General features: G+C 46.1%; 1 protein-coding gene across 1 annotated transcript; it reads right to left on the bottom strand.

Annotated features, from left to right (window-relative positions):
- Nucleotides 1-588: 588 nt before the first annotated feature.
- On the bottom strand, nucleotides 589-3,000 carry NDUFB4 (NADH:ubiquinone oxidoreductase subunit B4). The gene is made up of 3 exons (XM_084302480.1): nucleotides 2,779-3,000; nucleotides 2,371-2,517; nucleotides 589-743 (listed from the first exon to the last, which is right to left on the bottom strand). Exons 1-3 carry the CDS (start codon nucleotides 2,977-2,979, stop codon nucleotides 684-686), a joined length of 408 nt encoding a protein of 135 aa, XP_084158606.1. The 5' UTR covers nucleotides 2,980-3,000; the 3' UTR covers nucleotides 589-683.
- Nucleotides 3,001-12,268: the final 9,268 nt, after the last annotated feature.

Genomic DNA, 12,268 nt, shown 5'->3' with positions numbered 1-12,268 from the left:
CTATACTGTGAAGGAATCAAAAAAGCCTTACATTTTTACTTTCTGTTCCTCCACTCATGAGAATCACAAAATTAGTGAAAACACTCTTAGTCACATATAACACAGTGATACCCAGGCACTATTTCCAGAATTGCTGCAGCAATTTTACCAAGAAGTTTATTGCAATAAACAAATAAACAGGGTTTAGGGCTGTATTTTATTAGGGAAAGGAAAAAAATCAACTCAACTTCGAGACCATGCAGGCAGGCTCCTAAAAAGATGATTAAAATATACCACTGGAGTTACCTATAATCTGATTTTGGCAATCTACGTAGTTAAACCAACACCAGAAGAAATACTTGGTACATGAGCAGTAGTTCTTTAGGAAACTACAGTGAGATTGCTTAATTATTTAGCCTGCTACTAATTTTAAACTTCAGCCCAAGCTGCTCTGACAGCAGCAACTTCCACAGTTTAAAAGGAACCTTTGTATGCAGACCGAAGGAGTTAACTGGTGAGCTCAGGACATCCCCTCCATATCTATTTGTATTAGATATAAAGATCCCACACTGTAGTACTTTCTGTAATTATTAAAGATGCAAGCCAACCAATGAGCAATTAAGATTTATTCTTATGAAGGACAAGTGTCAGCATACAGTACATCTTTATTCATAACCCAAGAGCAGCACTGCGACTCCAGCAACTTAAAAAACACTGAATGGTCGCTTGTATTTACCTTCTCGGATAAGCTTCTCTTTACGATCCTGTGGAAGAGAGAACACTCATCATTACTCTATTAGAAGCAGCTTCAATCAGCCTAGGCTAACAGAAAAGCTACTCTAATGTTTCAGCCTGGAATACAGCAAGATAGCATCACATAAGCACAAATTCTGCTAGCAGTCATAATTCAAAAATAAAAACAAATAAGGCATTTACCTTCACCTATCTGCTAGGAAAGATGCTCAGACTGATCTCTGCAGATCAGTCTCCTCTCCTTGGCCAGCACAGACCAAGTGCTCTGATATATCTTTCACCAAACTAGTTGTGTTCCAGTTAATTTATACACTTAGTCTCTATCTCCTCCTTCTGGCTGAATAATCTAGTTTAAAAACATGATTATGGAGAAACTTCTTAGGAACTTTTCTAATTGTTCCTTTTTTCACTTTCATCCCATCTGTACTTCACTTGACAGTCAAGTACCATTCCTCAGAAGAGTACTGTTATGGCACACAGAAGGTATTGCCCAAACTACTTGTGCTGGAATAATCTAGAAGAAATGCTCAAGAGTTAGCAGTTTAAATTTCTCTTCTGCCTTCCCAGACACACAACAATCACTCCTCAGAGAGAAGCATGACTACTGCTGTGCTTTATATACTACTGTAAAACAAAGAAAGATCCCCAAACATCAGTAAAGGAACTGGAATAGCGCAAGACGCATTATCCTGAAGACTGTATCAAAGACTCTAGCTAAAGGACTTCCTGGCAAATATATCTAGATGTCTCTCACACACATTCAGGTTTATTTTCAAGTACTCACATACTAATCCACACTTTTTAGCTAAGTGCAAGCATGGTTCAGCATATGAAACAAGACCAGTGCAACAAAGTACTGCAGGAAATCTGAAGTCTCAAAAGCAACTGTATTAACATGTTGGGTAAGTCTGTTAAAGCCTGTATTTTGGGTTTATCCTATAAAATAATATTAATTACAAGTATTCTATTAACTTCAATTGATATCGGTGCTTCCTGGTTTATGGTTTGATCTAAAATAGCAGCCACTGTCTGCCAGTTGCCTACCATTTTCTTACTTATATAGCTAAGGATCTTCAGAATGACCCACAACTGCTCAGATTCTGACACCCACCTTTCAGGATTTAGAACAAAAGCAAGATATGCTGTCCAAAAGCTCAAAAATCCAGGTGAGATGTGACATGGTACTCAGCATAAATACTCCTCCCCATTTGCTTCATGGGGCTGGAGAAATGGCCAAGCAATTCAGAGACCTTGCTAGGCCTGCCACCCATAAGCTCCCTCTCGTTTTTTAATTCAGTGAGCACACCTAAAGTGTGCCAACAGTGGAAAATAGTAGTCTGGTATGATTAATTTACGCAGTGAGTGGTATGAAAAGCTTTATTATAACAAAACATACTGATCAGAGACACTGACTGCCTATAGCTGTGGGTACAATACAGGACTCTTAGCACTGAAGGACTTTGCAACCTGTTAGGCACCTCTGGGATCATAGGTACTATGATCTAGCTTTCCTTCCCTTGTTACTTTATTGGTATCAAGCATTCTTAGATGCAAGGGGACCCCAATAATAAGTCACCAGAAGGATCTTAGTTTTACAACCTGGTGTTCACTCACACTCAGTGTCACCACCAGACTCACCCTCTCAATTTTAAAGGCAGCCATCCAGAAGAGGATCGGACCTATGGCAAACAAAGCTCCCTTAAAGGACGTCTGGCGTGTCGGGCGGAAGGTAGGGTAGACATTCTGCGTCTTCGCATGGACCCAGCGGAGCAGGGCAGGATCTTCCTGTGAGGGAAGGAAAACTCTGAGCCCCTGCCCTCACACACCACAAGTCCTACAGCAGGCGCCCCATGTCTCACGACCCCATTTGCCCCCGACACAGCACCACGGCCTACAAATCCCCGTCCTACAGCCAGCGGGGACACCAAGGTCACCGTGAGGAGGGGAAGGCGCCTCACCACCCGCACCACCCGCACCACCCCACACCCCAGGGGCCGACCCCGCTGCCGGGCGGCCATACCCGGCTCCCCCCTACCCCACACTCACGATGACGGTCGGCGGGTTCGGGCTGTTGAGCTGCAGCTGGTACTGCCGCTTCAGCTGGGCGCGGATAGCCAAGCGCTCAGCCTCAGCACGCCGCTTCTCCGGCGAGGCATCGTAACCAACGGGGTCGAGCTCAGCCGGCAGCGAGACGAACTGGTTGGGGCCATACCCTTTAGCCGCGCTCGGGGGCGGCCCGGCCGCCATTTTGTGCAGCCCTCGCTCGGCAGCAGCGCGCAGCCGCGGCGGGCGGGGCCGCCATTAGGGGCAGGCGCTGCCCCCGCCGCCATCAGGGGACCGCGCTCCCTGCTGCCGCCCGCCGGCCCGGCGGGGCTGTGTTGTGGTGTATTGAGGCTTTATGCTTCGGGCTGCCCGAAAATGGGTTGTCTGTGTTGTAGTGGAAAGCACAAGGGTTGCCGAAACATCGCCACGCAGGAGTGGGAAGCGTGCAGGGTCACAGAATCACAGAATTTCTAGGTTGGAAGAGACCTCAAGATCATCGAGTCCAACCTCTGACCTAACACTAACAGTCCCCACTAAACCATATCCCTAAGCTATCCCTAAGAAGGGTCGCTGTGCCTTCCTCTCACGGGCTGCTGCCTGCCTGATCCTTTCCTCCTGGGGCAACTCTTGAGGGCTCACGTCAAGTTTCATTCTTTATTTTTACCTTTTTGGGTGCTCCCAGCAAAAGGGAGTCGATCCCTTTCTTGGTAATAGCCTCAGCAGTTTAAATAGGCTGTGGCTCTGAAGAAGAAAAAAAAAAAAAAAAAAAAAAAAAAAGGACCTGCAGGGCAGAGCTGAGGTGTGGGGAGATTTGTGGAGATGTGCTCCTGAACCTGGGCACCAGATCAGACCACACTGTTACCACTGCGTCTTTCACAGCAGCAGGCTGTGCACCTCTAAGCAAAATACTCAATTTCTTGTTACGTCGGTGATGTATCGCAGGCATGCTGGAAGTTGCACAATCCCTCTGTCATTGATTTCAGCTTCAAATCATCTCTTTGATTCTCACACCAAGGCCAGGCTGCTTAGATAAGCTGCCAGATAACCTTCAGAATCATCTGGTGATGACTCACTGCTTTGATCGCCTTATCGATGCATTCACAAGTCAACATCTGCTGATTAATACAAGGTGAAGAGAGCAAGCTCTGGCCTGTAGGTTTTGACTTTAGGAAGTTTCTGATTTGTCAAAGTTAAGAGCTTTGTCCTACAGAGAAATAAAAACTATATGCAAATTGCCTTTCTGGAAACAAACTTGCCAATAAACAAGTTTTTTGTTTTTGTTTTTTTTTTTTTTTTAATTTCTTCAACTTACAAAGCAATGATAGTGGCTATGCTGATTGGAACCAAGTAGGATTATGTCTGTATATATATATATATGTATGTATGTATATATAGTTATGATCTCATTTACACCGAGGTAACTCTACAGACTCAGGTAATGTTGGGTGAGGGATTACAGTTTGCTCCTAAGCATACACAAAATAAAATTGCTGACTTTACTTAGGACGCTGTGCTTTGGCAACACAAGAAAAGAGCGGAAGCTTTCCTCACCTCATACAATTTCCCTCTGCTTTTACCCAAGTGCTCGGAAAATAGATGATCTCCGTTTGGTCTGAGCAGTTAATTAGGAGCTGGAGCTCTGTGGTTTGCTTCCAACAGGAAGAAATATGAGCTGGATATTCCTTCAGTTTGTGTACCTTGCACATACCAGCACAGCAGGAGGCACTTTTCCCTCTCTCAAGTACAAGCCTACAGTCCTCTCAGAAACTCAGTGTTCCTCTGGCTTTTTTTCCCCTGTTTTCTTCACAAAGACACAACTACTAATCCAAGTGAAAACTTCAGCTGCTTCATTTACAGTCATCTCCAAAGGATGTCCTTCTTACATGCCCTGTTGCATTTTTTTCCCAGGTCTTTCAGCATGGCCAGTGCTTGGGATCATGGTTTCTATTATATGGAAAAATTTACTCCCTTTACTTTCCTCTTTCATTACATACCAGGGCCATCGGATTTAAGAGTTCTGTGATTGTCTCTAGCTCCACAATTTTCTCTCTCCATAACTGGCACGTATGGAGAGCTACTTCAGCAGCACAGTACGTATTCCAGCAGCCCTGCCATGTGGCACTCCTGTGGTACTTTTATCTCCAAGGGCTTCCAATCACATAGCAGCCTGTGTTTCCATGTCCATGCATGGCCCTCTTCTTTCTCTGAAATGTAAAAGCTCTTCCTCCCTGCTCTGTGTTATTTCTGAATAATTGACACACGCAACCTTGCCAGGTATGGGGGTGCATGTTGCAGCTAGGATTGAAGATTAGCGTACTGGAAGTGATAGCTGCTCTGAAGGAAATGCCGAGTGTGGTTTTTGTTTTTTGGTTTTTTCTTCCCCTCTTTGCTGGATCACAGAGTGGAACAGAAAACTCCTGTCCCTGCAGATATCCCAAAGGACAGCGGAACAACCATATGCTTTTCCCCCAGTCTGTTGGCTTCTGAGGTCTATCTGCAATGGTGCGGGACAGTTGCTGTGGGCAGGAGCAAAGATGGTCTTGTGGTGAAGTCACTTGGCAAAGGCAGTGGGTTCTGTTCCCAGCCTTGTTACAGGCTCTGTGTGATCTTATCTCCACAGGTCCAAGCTGTGCCTTCTCCTTCTCTCCAGAGCTCACAGCTGTGAGTGTGCATGCTTGGCATGCAAACGGTGCTGAAATTAATTCTTCTGGGAGAAAAACAGAAGGTGCAAAGCAACATTTCCATTAAGAGTGTAATGTACTGTATTAGAAAATTGAACAACCAGCCACTGTGCTGAAAACACCTTTGTATTTCATCTTTAATCACTAACTTATCCTCTCTCCCAGAGGATCAAGTTCCCTACAGGGAGTCTTTTCTGAGTGATGTCACTTATTTTATGGGGTAAGAAAATAACTAAATGGCTTCCAGAGATGCATATTCCCTGACACTCGAGCCTGTGCATTGCAGTTTGGTGCTTTCACTCCTCCAGAGTTGATTTTGTGCATTTTCTTTGTTTAACAAAAGCCATATCTCTAACTTCAAAATACCATCATCCTTCAGCAAAAGCCCAAGATACCAACAATAAGGGTCTAAAACTTGCATAAAACAATGTAAAGGGAAAAGCAAATACTAGGGTCAAAGTCCTTGACAGAAATCAGTGACTGCATTTTTTCCTGCTGGCAGGAATGGCTGCACACAGTCTGAAATGCTGCAGTGACAAACTGGGCTCCTGTGCAGACCTCCTGCATCATCCACTCGCTCTTAGCCACCGTATGACAGATTCAAAGCATGCTACAAAACACCTTTGAAACAAAATATTCTGCAAGAATGAACAAATTGTCCCTGTTTTTGCCTGTCAGATCAAGAAGCTCATTTGACTCTCCTCCTGAGCGCACAGTGGCTGGTGTTGACCTGTCAAGTAGCAGGAATGTAAAACAGGCACTGGTGAGAGTGGGGCCACAGGCTTGAACTAGAATATGCTGGTCTTAAAATCACATCCTTGTGCACTCAAACATCAAGGCTTAAAAGGTTAGACCCCAAGTGTTTTCTTTCTTTTTAGTCAGGACCACTGGCTATTGAATGTTTGAGGTTGGCAGTATTGAATCAAATCGAGAATTCTCATATGAGAGTGCCTTTGAAGTTTACATCATCTGTTTTCTTTATGATCAGCAGTAACCGAAATGGAGAGAAGCAGCCAGGAAAATTAATCTTTGTCCGGAACCTTCTGGTGGGTTGACCTTGACTGGCTGCCAGACGCCCACCCAGCTGCCCTCTCTCTCTCCCATTCCTCCACAGAACAAGGGGAGAAAACAAGATGGAAAAGCTCATGGGTTGAGATAGACACAATTTAATAAAAAACAGAAAAAGCTGTGCACAGAAGCAAAGCAAAAGGAGGAATTCATTCACCGCTTCCCATCAGCAGACGGACGTCCAGCCATATCTTGGGAAGCAGGGCCCCAGTGTGTGTAGCAAAAGACAAACGCCATACCCACAAATGTCCCTGCATCCTCCGCTTTCCCCTCAGCTTTTATTGCTGAGCACAATGCCATTTGGTACAGGACATCCCTTTGGTTTGTGGGTCAGCTGTCCTGGCTGTGTCCCCTCCTAGCTTCTTGGCTTTTGGGGGAGGTGGGAGGATGCTGGATTGAAAGCCTTCAAGCTGTGCAAGCGCTGCTCAGCAGCAGACAAAACACTGGTGTGCCACCAACGCTGCTCTAGACACAGTTGCAAAGCACAGCACCATAGGGGCTGCTCTTTGTGGGTGACTTTTCGGTTATGTTCCAAAATATATGCACAGACTCGTTTTGTTCAACAGATAACGCAAAGTGGCACCTTTGCAGAGCGGCCCAGCAAAGTGACTCTGCGTTGCAAGTGAATGAAAGGAAAATTAGGCCAAATTACAGACCTGTCTGCCTGTCTCCGAGGTGATTTTACATGCGTTGTGGTTCTACCTGCTCTGCAGCTGAACTCCTCGACAACCGCTTTCTCGCTCCCCCCTCCTCAAAGGGAAAGGGAGAGAAAATACGGTGGGAAGGGCTCAAGATAAGGACAGGGAGATCACCCACCGAGTATGTCCAGGGGCAAAACAGACTCAGCATGGGGAAATTAATATAATTTATTGCCTATTGCTAGCAGACTAGAACAGTGAGGATCTACAAGCCAACAAAAACCACCTTCCCCCCATCCACCCTCTTCCACCTCCTCTCCCTGAGCGGCACAGGGGAATGGGGGCTGCGGTCAGTCCTCGATGCTTCATCTCTGCTGCTCCTTCATGGTCACTCCCTGCTCCTGCTCCCCATGGGGTTCCTTCCACGGGATGCCATCCTTCCCCAACTGATCTCTGGGGGCTTCCCACAGGCAGCAGCTCTTTAAGAACTGCTCCAATATGGGTCTATACCACAGGGTCCATCCCCCAGGAGCAAACTGCTCCAGCACGGGTCCCCCACGGGCTGCAGCTCCGGCCCAGGGCCTGCTCCTGCAGGGGCTCTCCATGGGCCGCAGCCTCCTCCAGGCCACATCCACCTGCTCCACCGGGGGCTCCTCCACCCACGGGGGGGCTGCAGCATGGAGATCTGCTCCATGTGGGACCCACGGGCTGCAGGGGGACAGCCTGCTCCACCAGGGGCCTCTCCACAGGCCACAGGGGAACTGCTGCATGCCTGCAGCACCTCCTGCCCTCCTGTTGCACCCACCTGGGGGCTGCAGGGCTGGATCACACTCCTCTCTCCCATCTGCTGTGAAGTAGCAGGTGTTTTTTTCCCCCCTTCCTTAAATCTGCTCTCATGGAGGCACAAACAACATCTCGTATTAGCTCAGCTCAGACCAGCAGTGAGTCCCTTTGGAGCCGGCTGAAACTGGCCCTTATCTAACATAGGGCAGCTCCTGGATTCTCCTCACAGAGGCCAACCCTGCAGCCTCCCGCTACCAAAACCTTCCCACATAAACCCAGTACAGCATGACACTTTCAGAAGAGACGGGTTAAATATGCTGTCATCTCAAAAAATACTTTGTGTCTGTCAAACTTCTGTGGAGTGCTTGTGGTTGCCCTGTTTGCGTTAGTTGTCGGGCTGGGTCAACACGTTGCTGGGCTCTGTTTTGAATTCTCATTGAGTTTAGAAAGAAAGCAAGCTGGAAAGAAGGGCAGAAGCTGACAAGGTCACTCATATCACAAGAGAGCTCCCAAACAGAGGTCTCTTACTTCTAATTTCTACCTGTAATGGACAGAAATGGTCATTTGGTTCCTGTTCCCGTTCCATACGAGGGACTGAATACTGATGTGTATGCTGCCAACCTTCGTCTGTGTGGAAGTAATATCAGTCATCCACCTGCATGGATAAACCCACGGTTAAATCCAAGGCTTGAATGAGAAGGGGAGCAGTGTAAAAGGTATTGGGATACAGCACAGTTTATCTCGGCTTAGAAATGAGTGTGTCTAATTGCAGTATACAGCTATGCTAATAAATTGTCCAGGTAAATGTAATTCATTCAGTGCTAAGAACCAGGGTCCCCAGTATCTTTATCTTACAGCTGTTTAAAGGAAACCTGGCACACAAAGGAAGGAGTTAACATGGTTAGGGGAATTATAGATAGTTCAATCGTTATTACAGCCAACAGGCCACCCATAAATGTACATCAAGTGTTGAGCTCAGCAGGAGTTAGTTACAAAACTAGGACACTTAATGAGTCATAAACTGCCAGGAGTAATGAGAGACAGCATTAAACAAACCATTTCTGCCTCTCCTGGGCATGTCCAGAGACGGTGACAAGAAGCCCTCTGCTGTTTCAGCTGTTCCTGCTGAAATAAAATTTTTGACTCGCGCTGAATTACGGCTGTGGCTGAGCTGCCCAAGCTGGGGAGGAGCTGGAGCTGCCTGGGCAGCTCTGGTGGAGGAAAGAGAACCTGTCAGTGAACAGCTCGTCTCCACTTGCTTGCAGGACATCGATTGTAGCATCTCGTCCTATAATTCATGCTCATAGTTCTCTCTCTGCTTCCAGCTCCTCCTAGGGGAGCCTGTTAATAGTCACACAGCGCTGAGGAGAAACTAGAGTGGGTAAGCAAGAGGTCTGAGAATATAAGTATCCTGGCAATTAAAAAGCTGAATGTCTATGGATGAGTCCTGTTATTGGCTAAGTCTACGTCTGTGGTAGAAGTGCCTGACCAGCCAAGGAAGAATATTACTCCTAGGCTTCCCCTAACTGTTCACCACAACTCTCAAGGAGAGGAAAGCCAAGTGTTGCAGGAAATGTCTCACACACTGTAGGGAGAGGAATCTTTTCTGGCCTGCTGCTCCTGACACACAGCACTGCCACCAGCTGACTATTTTTCCCCTCTATTTCCACCCAGCTGTTTTGCTCTGTCCACAAAAGAAAGGCTAGATCTGTCCCACTCAATTTGAACTTCACTGTGAACTTCACCTTCTTCTATCTGACGTGGTGGAGGAAGCTCAAGACCGTGAGTCCTTCTACCCTGAGACGTGTCTAGGAGGCTGTGAGCCATCCCCTAGAGGACCTGTCTTTCCTCATGGGCTCTGGAATGAGTCTAATTCAGCCTAGACACATCTACTTTTAAATGGCTAAAATTAGGTGAGGTGAATTCTTCTCCAGCCCCCCAGAGAAACTAGTGTGTCGGGGTGACGTGGCTCTTGTAGCCCAGGGCCAAATGTTGCACAGCCTTTATTTTACCTGAAGGATCCTCCTGTCAGTTCTGCCCAAACACACGGGTGAAAACTGTGGGGAACAACACCAAAAACCAGCCTGAAATCTGCGCTGGATCAGCCTTGAAGGAGCGGCGTTTCCACTGCACAGCTGTACAGAATAGGATACTCACTTTATTTTGCTTTATATATTTTGTTAAGAGTCTGGAGGTTAAATTTTAAAGCAAGGCATTGAGAACACACTGTGAAGCAGGCCATCAGTATGAATAAAATGTGTTAGCAGGGACACGTTGAATTTAGTGCGACTGTTTGGCAATCTCGGTATCGCAGTGGGGAAGTACTTAGTTGTGGCAATGCAGAGTGGCTTTTTTTCTTTTTTTTTTTCTTTTTTTTTTTTTCTCAAGTAAAAGACAGAATACAAATGAGGCTGTTGCTGCGGAATGCCAGCTAGTGGGAAAGATATACACGATGCAGCCTGGCTATTTTATTGCTTGAGAAATGATGGCAACACTCAAAACCTTAAACTTCTGACCTGCAGAGATAGAATGGCAGAGCAGTGCTTCCTTCGGGCTCTTGTTATCGTTGTATAAATCAGGAATGTAAATGAAGACAGAAGCGTCCCTTAGCATTGCAGACCCTGCATCCATCAGGTTGCACGTGTCTCGCTGGGGGGAGTGGGGAAGGCAGCTGCCAAGGGGAAAAATTACCTAAAAACTCTCCTATTGCCCCTCACTCCATCCGCTTACCTGGCACACTGGCAGCAGAGGCATTCATGCTCTTCCTAACTTGCTTTTATTTACTAGGGGTCTTTGGATCTACCCCAGGACTTCTGAAGGTACCATCAGCGTTTCCTAGCAGTGAGGGGCAGTGCTGAGAGCACAGTGGGTTAATGATGGTGGTGATAAAAATAGTGCCAGAAATAGGCTGGTGGCATTCCTCCATCACCACCGCTTTCACAGGTTCTCTGTTTTGTTGCAACATTCCTGTTTTATTTGGCAGAAAACAGAAACACCCTTCCCTCCTTCTATTAAACAAATATTTTTGCTTGTTTATTTTTCACCTCCCTTTCTCCTCCATATACGAGCTGCTAAGGAAAACAGAGAAAAAAACAAGAGGGAAGAGAGAGAGGGATAACGGAGAAGAAAACAATATAAGTTTTTGTTATTTTGAAGCTTTTTTTTTTTTTTTTTTTTTTTTTTTTTTTCAATCAAGGCCAGAAATATCATCGTGATAAAAATACAAGAATGCTCCCTTCAGCAAACACTGCCATTTCTCTATACTTCCTCAAATCAATTCCTGCTGCATTGTGTCTCTCCAAAGGCAGCACAGGCAGACCAGGATGAGACATCCAGAAAAATGTTGGCGTCTGGCAGCATCCCTGCTTTGGCTTTTAGAAGTGCAGAAAAGCAATGTTAAATCAGCAAATTTGCTTTATATTTTTATTTTCTTGTTATCGATCTCCTCAACAGCCGCCTGTAACTGGTGCTTCACTTTCTGAAGGAACTTTAAGTTGCTCCTTTCTGCATGAGTGATGAAAGTCTACACAGGCTGGCCTGGTTTGCTGGAGTGTGCTTGGGTCGTGCTCAAAGAGGGCTGCTGTTGACCTGAAACTTCTGCTGCCTCTCCTGAGACGAAATCAGTGAATCTCTGCAGAAAGCAGGAGGTAAATGGCAGCGATGCGGTGAAGCTGCTTCCTGGAGAAGGAGAGCTTTTCTACCAGCCTTCAAGCTATCCTGCAGGGACCGAAAGAGAATCAAAACAAGCTCTGTAATCATGTCTGGCAGCAAAAAAGATCAGTCTTTAGTAAAGTCTGGAATACTTTGTCATTAGGTAGTCAGCAATACACATAGCTGAATGGGGAGAGGGTTTGGAGCAATACGGTCTCAAACTCGTGGAAGGGTTCAAAAAGGAAGGGCAGCCTGGTCTCATTCACAACCTCATACATCTTCTCAAGACGCATCTCTGCAGCAACAGTAAAAGTAATAAGGATCAACAGTAATTCTGGCCAGTTTTATGTATGCTGGGTTTCGTCCCAAGTAAAAATTCCTAGAGGGAAAAAAATAAAAGGTTTGTAATGGGAGCACTGAGCAGACCGGAGCTGTGATGGGTAGTGCTTCTTCTGCAGCTTCATTCTTAACCCTGGGCTGCTTTCTGCTGGTAAAAATAGCTGCTGCCAAGACGCCGGTGGCTTTAAAGAAGCTGCAGTGCTCTTGCTTCCAGAGGAGCTTCCTATTGTTCCTATGTAGAGCACTGAAATAAGGATCTGCTTCAGAAAATAACACCGGGGTTGCAATTGAGCTTTCCCAGCTGCTGTTTCACCAAAGAAAACAAAATTAGGG

The sequence above is a fragment of the Netta rufina genome, assembly GCF_964035555.1.
Source record: "Netta rufina genome assembly, chromosome: 1".
NCBI classification, from domain to species: Eukaryota; Metazoa; Chordata; class Aves; order Anseriformes; family Anatidae; genus Netta; species Netta rufina.
Note: the sequence above shows the minus strand (reverse complement) of the source record. Positions and strands in the feature narration are given on the sequence as shown.